This window comes from Callithrix jacchus, chromosome 20, assembly GCF_049354715.1.
Source record: "Callithrix jacchus isolate 240 chromosome 20, calJac240_pri, whole genome shotgun sequence".
NCBI classification, from domain to species: domain Eukaryota; kingdom Metazoa; phylum Chordata; class Mammalia; order Primates; family Cebidae; genus Callithrix; species Callithrix jacchus.
Window position 1 is genome coordinate 24,565,591 of NC_133521.1, and position 15,333 is coordinate 24,580,923.

Sequence of the window (15,333 nt, forward strand, 5' to 3'; positions counted from 1 at the left end):
GCCCAGCCAGGTTTCTGGACATTTCTTATAATACGTGGCCTTTTTCTGTCTTCATTCACTTATTATTATGTTTCCAAGGTTCGTTCTGTGTTGTTTTATGTATCAATATTTAATTCCTTTTTATGACCAAGTAATATCCCATTGTATAGGTAATACCACAGTTGATAATACAAACATGTTTTTGCTAAAGCTCTACTGCATGAGTGATGGGACATTTAAAGCTACAGAATGTGAAAATAAGGTGATTTAGATTGGATATAACATCACAAATACTTTATATTTAGAGCTTGAGATGATTAAAAATTGTGTTTAACTAGCTTTTCCCTTACTTTTCCAAAAGAACACAAAATGTGAGACTGTAGTCACTTTTTAACCTTGTGTAAAGTCTCAAACATATTTGTGATATTTTACTTTTAGAAAAAGAAAGTATTGTTTTTCTTATGTATGGTTAGCTGCATCTGTTTACCCATTTTAAATCCATTTTGTATAAAATATTTCATTGTTCTAGGACAGTGGGTTTAATCCCTACTTTGTATTCTAATAACTTTTAAAGTTTGAAATAAGGAATCATTATTTTCAGTGAAAAACTGTCTTTTTGCTTAAGTGACCTTTTTTTTGACAGGAGCATTTCACTGTGTATTAAATGACATTATTGAATTACATTATAAAATGCAAAACTATTAAGAGAGAATTTTATTTTCTTTATACTTTGAGGTTTGGTATTCATGAATGCATGAAAGCACCATTTCCTTTGAAGATCTGCACATAAAACTGTATTTATTTGAATGAGAACATCTAAATAAATCATTAGGATTGTCTAAATTATTTAAAATTATAATTGCAGACACTAGTCTTGATTTAAAATGTTGTCATTTTCTGGTTGGACACAGTGGCTCACGCCTATAATCCCAGCACTTTGGAAGGCTGAGGCGGGTGGATCACCTGAGGTCAGGAGGTTGAGACTAGCGTAGCCAACATGGTGAAACCCTGTCTATACTAAAAACACAAAAATTAGTGGGGCATGGTGGTGGGCGCCTGTACTCCCAGCTACTTTGGAGGCTGAGGCAGGAGAATTCCTTGAACCCAGGAGGCAGAGGTTGTAATTAGCCGAGATCGCATCAGCGTGGGCGATGAGTGAAACTCCATCTCTTTTTTTTTTTTTTTTTTTTTTTTTGAGACGGAGTTTCGCTCTTGTTACCCAGGCTGGAGTGCAATGGCGCAATCTCGGCTCACTGCAACCTCCGCCTCCTGGGTTCAAGCAATTCTCCTGCCTCAGCCTCCCAAGTAGTGGGACTACAGGCGTGCGCCACCATGCCCAGTTAATTTTTGTATTTTTAGTAGAGACAGGGTTTCACCTTGTTGATCAGGATGGTCTGGATCTCTTGACCTCGTGATCCACCCGCCTCGGCCTCCCAAAGTGCTGGGATTATAGGCGTGAGCCACCGCGCCCGGCCTGAAATTCCATCTCAAAAAACAAAGAATATTAGTCATTTTCTGAAACTATTTATAAATTTCCCAAAACAGATGACTGGTTCTCTTTGTCATGAAAGAATATTTATAAAGAAATATACTGATTTCTGAAATCCTTGCTCATGTAAAGAAAAAAAAAAGAAATAATAAATGGGCTTTTAAAAAAATTTAGTAATTTTATAAGAAAACTATTTTTGACTATGGACATTAATATGAATAAGTTGGCCAGGCGCAGTGATTGACCCCTGGAACCCCAGCACTTTGGGAAGCCAAGGCAGGCGGATCACCTGAGGTCAGGAGTTTGAGACCAGTCTGGCCAACATGTCAAAACCCTGTCTCTACTAAAAATACAAAAATTAGCAGGGCATGGTGGCATGCACCTGTAATCCCAGCTACTCGGGAGGCTGAGGCAGGAGAATCGCTTGAAGCTGGGAAGCAGAGGTTGCAGTGAGCCAAGATTGCGGCATTGCACTCCAGCCTGGGTGACAGAGCAACTCTATCTCAAAAAAAAAAAAAAAAAAAAAAAGAAGCAGCTAAAGGATTGTGGAATCTTCATTTCTAAAGAATATAAATCATTGATGAATATTATAAAATCTAATTAAAGTGGTGTGAAGTTGACTTTTCTCTGCTGTTAGAAAAGATCTCTTAATGATTAGAATTTAAAATGAGGTGTGCTGATACGTGAAATGACAATCCCCACTGCATGCTACTTCGTCTTCCTGTCAGAAGGAATGGGTGGGAATCTTCATGAGAGATAATGGTAAATTAGATTTCACTGAGATCAAATAAGTTATTTTTAGGTTTTGTGAGGGGTTTAGCAGAGGTCGTCATAGTCACTTGTTTGATTTGGTGCCATTGGTCCACGTTTTAAATGCACAGTGTAGAAGGGAATGAGCACTTACCAGAACAGAAGGAAACGTGTGGTTAAACGGTTTCAGCTGTAACTGTAGACCATTTCCCTTAGTCCTAATAGGAGGAGAAATGGAACCTTTTGTATTTCGGTTATTTTCCAGTGTAAGTAGAAACTGGTTCAGTGTGGTCTATTGCAGCCCTTAGCAGAAATGATTGGGTTCAGTAGTGAAGGGGAATGACACAAATATGTACTAGGAAGGTATATATTTTTTTTTTTAGATAGAGTCTCGCTCTTATCTCCTAGGCTAGAGTTCTCACTCTGTCTCCTAGGTTAGAGTGCAGTGGTACAACCTCAGCTCACTGCAACATCTGCCTCCCAGGTTCAAGCGATTTTCCTGCCTCAGCCTCCCGAGTAGCTGAGATTATAGGCATGCACCCCAACACCCAGCTAAGTTTTGTATTTTTAGTAGAGACAGAGTTTCACCATGTTGGCCAGACTGGTCTTAAACTCCTAACCTCCTGCCTTGGCCTCCCAGAGGGCTTGGATTACAGATATGAGCCCAGTCAGAAGGCATAAATTCTGTAAGTACTATTTTAAAGGTATCTGGGTAATTTTTGTAGCATGTTTATAATTTACTGGCAGTCAGTTATTGTTGTTAAACATCTCTAAAAACAAAAGGAATCCAAGACTCTGAAGAGACTACTGAAATGAGTTTAAAAAAAAATTGTTTCCAGTTTTCCCCTCAAAATGAGAAACTGTTTTACTAATTTTTATATAATTATATAGGCAATAAATAATGCCAGATTTTAGCCCACAAAGCACTGGATTTCCCAAAGGAAATATATTTGATGCAGGTAAATAAAAAGCCTTGTTAACAAAGATGTATTTGATAATCTGCAGTTTTGAAAACTCACTGAAGAATTCCCGCTTCCTCTGCATTTTAAAAAAATCTTGTTCAAGCCAGTAAATATTAACTTAAGCAGGTTTATTCAGAAACTCATGTTTAAATGAGGTAGAAAAAACCTAAAATTGTGGGTTGGTTTGTTTTTGCGACAGAGTCTAGCTCCGTTACACAGGCTGGAGTGCACTGGTGCAATCCTGGCTCACTGAAACCTCCGCCTCCTGGGTTTAAGCAATTCTCCTACCTCAGCCTCCCGAGTAGCTTGGATTACAGGTGCCTGCCAGCATGCCCAGCTAATTTTTGTGTTTTTAGTAGAGACAAGGTTTCACTGTGTTGGCCAGGCTGGTCTCGAACTCCTGACTGAGTTCAGGTGATATGCCTGCCTTGGCCTCCCAAAGTGCTGAGATTACAGGCGTGAGCCACTGCACCCAACCAGGATATGAGTTTTTTCTTTCTTTTTTTTTTTGAGATGGAGTTTTACTCTTGTTGCCCAGGCTGGAGTACAGTGGCACAATCTTGCTCATCACAGCCTCCGCCTCCTAGGTTCAAGCGATTCTTCTGCCTCAGCCTTCTGAGTAGCTGAGATTATACACATGTGCCACCATGCCAGGCTAATTTTGAATTTTTAGTAGAGACAGAGTTTCTCCATGTTGGTCAGGCTAGTCTAGAACTCCCAACCTGAGGTGATTCACCAACCTTGGCCTCCCAAAGTGCTGGGATTGTAGGTGTGAGCCACTGTGCCCAGCTGGGTATAGGAGTTTTCTGATAAAGCTGAAGGTTCACCAGATGAGAGAGATTTTTGGTTTCAGCAGTCTTGAAGATCTTTGTAAAATTTATTGATACTTTTTAAAACCTCAGTGCATAAAGTATAGTGAACATATTTAATTTGTCAGTGCCGTGAAATGTTACAATATCCCAGGATATTCTTTTTTATTATTTGTCTGTATAAGCAGATGTACTTGTTGGATGTGATATAATAGGAAGGCTAGCTAATTTTCTCATCTAAAGTTATTATGTGTAAGGAATAAACATATTTCATTTATTAAGAATTCAAGATGCTTGGTTAAGTTTATTAATTTTTTACTTTTTAGAGGTGAGGTTTCTCTATGTCACCCAAGCAGGTCTTTAACTCCTGGCCTCAAGTGATCCTCACAGTTTGGCTTCCAAAGTACTGGGATAACAGGCATGAGCCACTAGTGCCTGGCCTTATTGTCTGACTTGATTTTGTTATAGTATTTAAGAATTTCAACAGGGAGTTGAAATAATTGGATTTTAGATTAACTTACTAGTTTCTAGACAAATGATTTGTACTACATATAGTCAAGCCCTGCGACCTTAAAACTTTTCTACTATATTTAAAAGACTGATTAAGCTTACTGTTGCAGATTGGGAAAAGTAAAAAATAAATAAAACAAAAATATATGTGAAATAGGTTGAATTAAATTCCATAAATCCCATTTAAAGGATAGCAGTGTTTTGCCCTGGATTATTTATGGACACCTAAAGATAACTACATACTACTCAATGTAATATAATAGTAAATATTACATCAGTTAAGGTTTTTTGGTTAAAAGCAGTAGAAGTCAACTCTGGCTAACAAGACAGAAAAAGAAAAAAAGATTAATTATTAGGAAATGATGAGATAGCCTGTAAAACTGAAGGGAAGGGCCAAGAGCCTGACCCTGCATGGCTCCAGGAACCCATGTTGAGGGAAGCAGTGCTGCATGCTGTCTTCAGAGGGTGGTGACTTCCCGTTGTTTTTCATCTTTCTACCCACCATTCAAAAATCAAAGTGTCTGGCTGGATGTGGTAGCTCACATCTATAATCCTAGCACTTTTGGAGGCCAAGGTGGGCTGATTGCCTGAGTTAAAGAGTTCAAGACTATCTGGGCAACATGGTGAAACCTCGTCTCTACTAAAAATATAAACAACAACAACAAAAATTAGCAAGGCGTGGTGGTGAGCACCTGTAATCCCAGCCACTCAGGAGTCTGAGGCAGGAGAATTGAACCTGGAAGGCAGAGGTTGCAGTGAGCTGAGATCATGCCACTGCACCCCAGTCTGGGCAACACAGACACCATCTTAATCAATCAGTCAGTCATTAAAGACTATGGTCACGAGATATGGTTATGCATATACTTTACTGTGATTTTTAATTTTATCATTTTATTCATTTTTTACAGAGTTTATATAAATAAGTTTAATCTTTTTTTTTCATGTGGATGATGGTTTTCAATGATAATCATTCCTTTCTCTGTCTTAGGTATATTTGAAGGCTCCCATGATTCTGAATGGAGTCTGTGTTATCTGGAAAGGCTGGATTGATCTCCAGAGACTGGATGGTATGGGCTGTCTGGAGTTTGATGAGGAGCGAGCCCAGGTAGGGTGACTTCAGGCTATATTGAACATGGTCCCTTTATTTAGTCCTTAATTTTGCCTTTGTCTGGGTGCCTATTTTACCCAGTCTTTAAGAGTAAGTATAGAAAGTATTATGTTCAAGCAGTATTGAGAAATCCTGAAAATATTGAGACTCGAATTCTGATCTTGATTTTGTTGAGACTCAAATTCTGATCCTGATTTTGGGGAATTTTTTTCTTCAGCACTTCTAAATTTCATTGGATTATTTGATCTGCTCAGTGGGGGCTTCAAAGTCCAATAAGTAGTTCTTTAAAATATTTATTCTTCATATTTGGAACATTATGAATAGGGGGAAAAAATACAGTTCAAAATAAAATGTAGGAGCTGCACTTTTGGAATGCTTGAGTGAGGAGCCCAACAAGTCCTCTCCCCAGAAAGCAATGATAAAACTTGACAAAAAATTGTTTTTTCTTTTATTTAAAAAATAAAAGGAAGAAAGAAGCTGGACGTGGTGGCTAGCACTTGTAATCCCAGCACTTTGGGAGGCCGAGGGAGATGGATCACCTGAGACTTGAAGTCAGGATTTTGAGACCAGCCTGGCTAACATGGTGAAACCCCATCTCTACTAAAAATATAAAAATTAGCCAGGCGTGGTGGTGCACACCTGTAATCCCAGCTTCTCGGGAGGCTGAGGCATGAGAATTGCTTGAACCCGGGAGGCAGGGATTGCGCTGAGCCTGGATTGCCCCACTGCTCCCACTGCTCTCCAGCCTGGGTGGCTGAACGAGACTCTGTCTCAACCCCACCAACAACAGACTGCACCCATTTAAGTCCTCATGGAAGCTATTGAATCTCAGTTAAGATCAGTGACAGTCTGTAGCATTTTAGTCAGGAGCTGCTCTATTTCCCCAGCTCTGTGGTCCCTCAGATTCTTCCCTGGGCAGTCAGGGTAAGCCATGAGCATTGGTAGATTTATTGTCCTGTCAGGAGAGAGCTGACTTTATTAAAAGCTTGTTGAGTGAGGAACTCAACAAGTCTTCCCCCCAGAAAAAAATCCATGCCCAGGCATATTGTTTATATTGATAGTGGTCTCATTGGCAAACAATCTGGCAAAGCTAATGTTGCAGAATACAACAAAGTAGCATACCAGCCAGAAATTTATCAAGGAGATTAAGGGAAAGAGATAGGTAAAGTAGACCTTACTAAGATTACACTCATTTCATCCAGAAAGCTGTGTGCATACACAAGGCTATACCTGCTCTGAGGAGAACACAGAAGGCCCTTACAGGCTACTTTTCCCTGGGTGAACATAAGGTAGACTGGTAAACTCCCTGAACTTTGAAAGCATTTCCTCAAGCCACACATAAGTTCAGTGGCAAAAGATGGAAGTCTGCTGGCTCAAGGTGTTTAGGCAAAACCCCTGACCAGTCATTGGCTGACAGCTGAACTATGCTGATCCAGAGACAACCTCCCAGAAAGCAAGATTAAAAAGACAGCTGTGTGCAGTGGCTCATGCCTATAATCCCAGCATTTGGGAAGCCAAGGTGAGAGGATCACATGAGCCCAAGAGTTAAAGACCAGCCTGGGCAACATGGTGAGCCCTCATCACTGCAAAAAAAATTAAAAATTAACCAGGTGTGATGGTATGTGCCTATAATCCTAGCTATTTGGGAGGCTGATGTGGGAGAATCACTTGAGTCTAAGAGTTCAAGACTACAGTGAACTACAATCATGCCAGTACACTGCAGCCTGGACAACAAAGTGAGATTCTTTCTCTAAAAAGAAAAAGAGAACTGAGCAGTGACATTAGAGGCTATACACTGCTGAGGAAAACAGACTCCATAGAATTTTTGGCTATTATTTCTTTAAAAAGTTGACAAGTTGACAGACTAAGTAGCAGATAAGAGCTGACATATGAACAAGAAAATGAACAGTCTTGGGGACCTGTGGGACACCAGCACACATGGTGGAAGTTTCGGAATAGGAAAAAAAGAAGCAGAAGATATTTTAAGAAATAAGAGCCAGGCCAGGCACGGTGGCTCACACCTATAATCCCAGCACTTTGGGAGGCCGAGGTGGGTGGATCACAAGGTCAGGAGTTCAAGAGCAGCCTGGCCAATATGGTAAAACACGTCTCTACTAAAAATACAAAAATTTGCCAGGCATGGTGGCGGGTGCCTGTAGTCCCAACTACTTGGGAGGCTGAGCAGGAGAATTGCTTGAACCCAGGAGGCAGAGGTTGCAGTGAGCCGAGATCACACCACTGGACTCAAGCCTGGGCGACAGAGTGAGACTCCATCTCAAAAAAAAAAGAAGAGCCAAAACTCTCACATTGATCAAAAACGTTAATCTACATTATCCAAGAAACTCAATGGACACTAAGATAAACACAAAGAAATCCACACCTAGACACATTATAAACTGTTAAAAGACAAAGAAGCTTGAAAGCAGCAAGAAAGAGGAGTTACTACACCCAAAGGAACTGCAGTAAGATTAATGGCTATCGTCTCTTGAAATCATGGAGGCCAGAAGGTTGTGGGATGACATGTTAAAAACACTGAAAGAAAGCAGGTCAGGCACTGTGGCTCACACCTGTAATCCCAGCACTTTGGGAGACTGAGGTAGGAGGATCACTTGAGCCCAGGAGTTTGAGGCTATAGTGAGCTATGATTGCACCACTGCATTCAAGCCTGGGTAACAGAGGTTGACCATGTCTCTTTAAAAAATACAGAATGAGGCTGGGCACAATGACTCACGCCTATAATCCTAGCACTTTGGGAGGCTGAAGTGGGCAGAAGACCAGCCTAGCCAATATGGTGAAACTCCCATCTTTACTAAAAATACAGAATTAGCTAGGAGTGGTGGTGCACACCTGTAGTCCCAGCTACTTGGGAGACAGAGGCAGGAGAATCGCTTGAACCTGAGAGGCAGAGGTTGTAGTGAGCTGAGATTGTGCCACTGCACTCCAGCCTGAATGACAGAGCAAGACTCTGTCTCAAAAAAATGAAAATAAAAACAAAGAAAATGTAAAAGCACCTGATTCTTAAAGTTAAAATAATAACAGGAATATATAAAGGAGCTCAGTCTTTGTTTTTTCTTTGTGTCTTCCCATATCATACAGTTCTTTATATAGGGAAATGTAAGAATTTTCTTTAAAAGGGATTTAAAAATTAAGGCTTTCTATTGAAAAGTTTAAGAATCAAAGTTAAAAAAATTTTTTTTAACCTTTCAGTGTTATCTAATAAAGTTAAAATTCTTAAAGAATCCTTGGCCTGGCCCAGACCATCCCGATGGCACATGCCTATAGTCCTAGCTACTTGGGAGGGTGAGGCGGGAAGATCCCTTGATCCCAGGAGTTCCAGGCCAGCCTGGGCAACATAATGAGACCTTCATCTCTAAAAATAAAAACAAAGAAAGAATCCATACTTTACTCTAATTTCCACAATGCTAATGAGTTCCCATTTCTTTCAGAAAAATAATAACCAGCAATCTAGAAGACTATTTTCTGTAAGAAGTGGTAAGGCATACTTAATTTATGTAAGGAAAATTTAGATTGGATTGACTTTTAAAACTAAAGTATTTTGACAGGGTGCAGTGGCTCATGCCTGCAATTCCAACATTTGAGAAGGCAGAGGTGGGAGGATTGCTTGGTCCCAGGAGTTTGAGACCAACCTGGGCAACGTGGCAAAACCCTGTCTTTACCAAAAAAAAAAAAAAAAAAAAAAAAAGCCAGCTGTGGTGGTGTGCACCTGCAGTCCCAGCTACTCAGGATCACTTGAAGCCAGGAGGCAGAGGTTGCAATGAGCTGAGATCGCACCACTGCACTCTGGCCTGGGTGACAGAGCCAAGATCCTGTATCAAAAACAAACAACAAAAACTAAAATATTTTATTAAGATGAATAAGTTAAAAATTTTAATATTTTTCGTACTTAGAGTTTTCCAAGCCTTATTCTTGTAGTCCTCAAATTGGTCTGTATCACTACAAATTAAGTGCCATCTATTATGACAATTTACAGTTTTTGAATAAAAAATTCAAAGTAGGTGACTCCAGCTGCTCTGTCAGCAATCAGTACTTACAAGCTGTAGCCCTCCTTATCCCCAGATCATGTGCAAGATTGTATAAGTAAAGAGGCAATGAAATATAGATGTTAGGGGCAGGAGTTCATAGTCATATAATGTGAATCCTGGCCCTACCACTTACCAGCTGTTATGGACTGAATGTTTGTGTACCCCATCCCCAAATTGATAAGTTGAAGCCCCAGCCCCTGTTGTGACTATACTTGAAGATAGGGCATTTATGGAGGTAATTAAGGTTAAAGGCATATAAGAGTGGGGCCCTGATCTAATAAGGTTAGTATCCTTATGAGAAGAGGTAGGAGAGAGCACTCTGTCTCTCTGCTGTATGAGGACAGTGAGATGGACATCTGCAAGCCAGAAAGAGGTCCCTCACCAGTAACCATATTGTCTGGCACCTTGATCTGGGACTGCTGGTCTCCAGAAATGTGAGAAAATGAATTTCTGTTGTTTAGGCCAATTCCATTTTTGTTTTTTTGTTTGTTTGTTTTTGAGACAGAGTCTTGTTCTTCGCCAGGCGCCAGGCCTGAGTGCAATGGCGCAATCTCTGTTCACTGCAATCTCCGCCTCCTAGGTTCAAGCAATTCTCCTGCCTCAGCCTCCCGAGTAGCTGGGACTACAGGTGTGTTTCACCACACCCAGCTAATTTTTGTATTTATTAGTAGAGACAGGGTTTCACCATGTTGACCAGGATGGTCTCTATCTCTTAACCTCGTGATCCGCCCACCTGGGCCTCCCAAAGTGCTGGGATTACAGGCGTGAGCCATGGCCCATTTTTGGTATTTTATTATGGCATCCTGAGATGACTAAGATACCAGCTGTGTGATGCTGGCAAGCTATTACGTCTCTCCAGGCCTCAGATTTCTCTTTCATAAGATGGGATAATGCTGCTCACAAATTTGTAGACAATTGAATGAGATAGCGTATGTAAAGGGCTATGCCTAGCACAGTATCTGGAATGCAGTACTATTTCTAAATGAAGACTCTTATTTGTTACTGCTTGTACTTTAGCATTTTATACTTGGGGTTTCCATTCTTCTCCAGATGTCTGTCTCATATAATAGTGTATAAAATCACAAAGCATGGATTTCAGCCCTCTCTCCTTGGGCTAGAATAGGCCCCATCTCTAGTGAGTGAGCCTGGCAGCAGCCTCACTTCTGTATTCCAACACAGTTTTGTTTCTCTCTGCTGATCACACAGGCAGAACTCTTTGGTTAACTTTTAACCTAAACACAGTTAAAAAGTTATCTAAGTTTATGGTTAGTGTTATATCATTTATAATGTAATATAATTTGATATAGGATTAGAGTGATCATATTACTTATTGTCACTGTATTATTCCTAAAAGTAGAGGATGATGTTTAAAATAACTAAAATTATGTAACATTTTGATCCACACATTTATTGACCCACAAATTGGTTTTATTATATTGCTAGCCCTAGAAAAATTGTTTCATTCAAAAAACATTTCAAAAATGTTTTTTAAAAAATAAAATAACGTATACATTAAAGCAAAATAAAAGTTACGTCTTTATGTTAATCATCTGAACATTAAGATTAATGAGCAGAATGCTTAGTCTTGATACTTTATTAGTCTCTTATTCATAACTGTATCTAATATTTTTTGAGGAATATGTATATTTTCCATTATGGTCTTTATTTTCTTTCTTTCTTTCTTTTTTTTAAGAGACAGAGTCTTGCTCTGTTGCTCAGGGTCATTCAATCATAGCTTACTACAGCCTCAAGCTCCTGCCATGTTGGCTAATTAAAAAAATATTTTTAAAGACAAGGTCTCACCATGTTGGCCAGGCTGTTTTTGAACTGCTGGCTTCAAATGATCCTCCTAACTCAGCTTCCCAAAGCACTGGGATTATAGGCATGAACCACTACATCTAGCCTTTTTTCATTTCTTCATAAAAGTGCTTGCAGTACATTTCAGAGTTGCATGTTATAATTAGTAAATTTGGAACTGTTGACATCTTCAATTGAGTCTCTGTAAACTATGTAAAAAATTGGCAAAATACTCTAACAAATGCTGAGGCATCTGGTAAAGTAAGCTAAATGGAAAATAGTCAATTCCATTTTTGAAAATTTAAATTTTATAAATATTTCAGCCAAAATATTTTCACAGGTATTGTCTCTGCTTTTTGTCCAGATTACCTTTCTTTGACGAGTTATTTTAAGACAAAACCTGTCAAAGGAAGCTGTCTCTATGATTCTTCGGAATATTTTGCCGAGTTTAGTTACTTCAGAATTAGAGTTCTCTAATTATCAAATCATTTCCAGTTAAAAATAGGAATTTCATTTAAGATTCTTTTCCCAAAAAGAAACAAAAAACGTGTGACCAGGAGCAGTGGCTCATGCCTATAATCCGTGCACTCTTTAGAGGCCAAGGAGGGCAAATCACTTGAGTTCAAGAGTTTGAGACCAGCCTGGCCAACATGGTGAAACCCTGTCTCTACTGAAAATTCAAAAATTAGCCATAGTGGCACTTGCCTGTGGTCCCAGCTACTCAGGAGGCTGAGGCAGGAGAATTGCTTGAGCCCAGGAGAAGGAAGTTGCAATAAGCCAAGATCATGCCACTGCACTCCAGTCTGGGGGACAGAGTGAGACTCCATCTCAAAAAAAAACACGAGGCTGAGCATGGTGACTCACATCTGTAATCTCAGCACTTTGGGAGGCCAAGGCAGGTGAATCACCTGAGGTAAGAAGTTCGAGACCAGTCTGGCCAACATGTTGAAACCCCGTCTCTATTAAAACTACAAAAATTAGCTGGGCCTGGTAGATGGCGCTTGTAATTCCAGCTACTCAGGAGGCTGAGGGAGGAGAATTACTTGAACCCAGAAGGCAGAGGTTCTTTACACACTTCGTTGTTTGCTTGTTTTTGAGATGGAGTCTTTTTCTGTACCCTAGGCTGGAGTGCAGGGACACTATCTCAGCTCACTGCAACCTTGCAACTTCTGCCTCCCGGGTTCCAGCTATTCTGCTTTAGCTTCCTGAGTAGCTGGGATTACAGGTGCCCTCTACCATGCCTGGCTAATTTTTATATTTTTAGTAGAGAGAGGGTTTCACCACATTGGACAGACTGGTCTTGAACTCCTGACCTCAGGTGATCTGCCACACTTGGTTTTTTAATATAATTCTCTAAAAACTTGAAAAACATAAAAATTTTGTCACTTCACTATTGATTAATCAGAGATTTCCAACTAACTGTAAATAAAATGTTATTACAAAGACTCACTAACCCAAAGAAGGTCAATGTTACTGTAGGAACTAGGCTGGTTTTAGCATGATTCTTCAAAGACTCAAGTTTTCTGAAAATCTAATGTGTACTGTCATGAGATTTTTTTTTTTAATTCATCATCAGCTTTGTCACAATTCCACAGTTCAGTTACTTTAACAGTAGATAAAGATATTTGTAAGTTACATAAACTATAACTTCTGAATAATAGAATGTTTCATTTTTTTGGATGTAGTCATAAATTACATGTGTACCACTAGTAGTTCCTAGTAAATTTCTATTTTGTAGTTTTTAATTCAATGAGAATGTTATTTTTATACAATATGTATAAAACATTTGTATTATCAATATAAGCCAATAATTTTATCTTCATTGTTGTGCTTTTTAAATGACTGTTTTGGCAATCACAGAACGATATTTCACCTTCAGTATTTCACCTTGCAAAGTTTTATTTGATTTCATGATTGGATTAGAAAAATTGCACCATTATTGGAATTGATTAATTTTCTATTTCATCAATGATCAAATATGTTTTCTATTTTATCAACTGATGACAGTGCTCTAAAATTAGTGTCTTTTTGTTTGCAAGGTTTTTCTGTTCATGAAGCAACATATAAACAGTTTTCCTTTTTACATATGCACAAAAATGGTGAAATTAATTTGGAAGTGTCATTTAAGTGAAAAGTTATGGGCTACAGATTGATATATTAAATGTATCATTTGCAGCTGCATATACTGAATTGTCTTTGATATAAATACTAATGTTTCTTCAGCAGATTTATTTCTTTTTGTTTTCATGTGATCAGTGATACCATTCTGGTCCCCACAGCGAATAGTAAATGTCGATATTTTGCGCAAATTACACGTTCATCATCAACTTTCTTGGAAAAAAATTTGATTCTTCATTTTATAATTAAGCATGAACTTTTTCTAGTTTTTAAACTCTTTGCTTCAGAAAGGTAAGTGTTACCAAACTGTAAAATAAATATAGTTGTAGATTTAGACAATAAATAAAGACACAATTTAAATATAATGAAGAGAGAATTACTATAGCCAGAGTGGTCAGAATATTCCTTGTATGCTCTATGACAGGACTGCTAAGCCTTAATTTCCCACATGAATTTCATGTATACTCAACCATGTTTTATGATGACCCCACCTGGCTACATTGTGCAAGTTGTGATACAGACTTTTGAGTAACAGACAAGTGGCTGGTAGGGACTAGAGAACTGAAAACCTTACCCCACTCAAACCTGAAGGAGTTAGTTGTTCCTAGCCATTTGAGCCTACTTTGTGGGTGAACACGTGGTTTTTATTATCAGGTGCCCTTTATGCTGTCCTTGAAAGGGAAGTGTTAGATTGCAGCAGGAGAGGATCAGGATAATACTGGTAATTACTGATCATAATTCCATTTTACCATTTGTTAAAGTGTGAACTCTGTTCACTGCACGTACATCTCATGTAATTGGAAGATACTAAGACAGGCTGGACATAGTGTCTTATGCCTGTAATCCCAGCACTTTGGGAGGCTGAGGCAAGAGGATCACTTAAACACAGGAGTTTGAGAGCAGCCTGGGCAACACAGTGGGACTCATCTCTCTGTAAAAAAATTAATCAGCCAGGAGTGGTGGCACACAACTGTAGTCCCTGCTACATGGGAGGCTGAGACAGGATCACTTGAGCCTGGGAGGTTGAGGCTGCAGCGAGCCATGATCACTTCATGTACTCCAGCCTGGGCCTGAGAGTGAGACTCCTTCTCTGAAAAAGAGAAGAGAAAAGATCAAAACATAAAATGGAACAAGAAAGTGAGGGCTACCATGCTGGGCATGGTGGCTCATGCCTGTAATCCCAGCACTTTGGGAGGCCAAGGTGGGCAGATCACAAGGTCAAGAGATTGAGGCCATCCTGGCCAACATGGTGAAACCCCGTCCCTACTAAAAATACAAATAAATTAGCTCCATGTGGTGGCGCACGCCTGTAGTCCCAGCTACTTGGGAGGCTGAGACGGAAGAATCACTTGAAACTGGGAGGCGGAGTGCATTGCAGTGAGCTGAGATGGCACCACTGTACTCCGGCCTGGCAACAGAGCAAGACTCCATCTCAAAAAAAAAAAAAAAAAGTGAGGGCTATCAAATATCTCTTGGCTTATTTTGCTGCAAATATTAATAAGAATACTTCTTTAAAATTTTTGGTCGGGTGTGGTGGCTCACACCTGTAATCCCAGCACTTTGGGAGACCGAGGCGGGCAGATCACCTGAGGTCAGGAGTTTGAGACCAGCCTGGTCAACATGGTCAAACCTTGTCTCTATAAAAAAGAAAAAAATTATTATTTTTTTTTTTTTGAGACAGAGTTTCACTCTTTGTTACCCAGGCTGGAGTGCAATGTCGCGATCTTGGCTCACCGCAACCTCCGCCTCCTGGGTTCAGGCAATTCTC

General features: G+C 39.6%; 1 protein-coding gene across 2 annotated transcripts in view; it reads left to right on the plus strand.

The window, feature by feature from the left end:
• Positions 1-15,333, plus strand: part of CBFB (core-binding factor subunit beta) — a 71,133-nt gene that overhangs the window by 33,498 nt on the left and 22,302 nt on the right. For both annotated transcript variants that reach the window (XM_002761058.5, XM_002761059.7), the window contains exon 4: positions 5,488-5,604. In XM_002761058.5, coding sequence (XP_002761104.1) covers positions 5,488-5,604 — 117 coding nt within the window. The remainder of the gene's footprint in view (positions 1-5,487; positions 5,605-15,333) is intronic.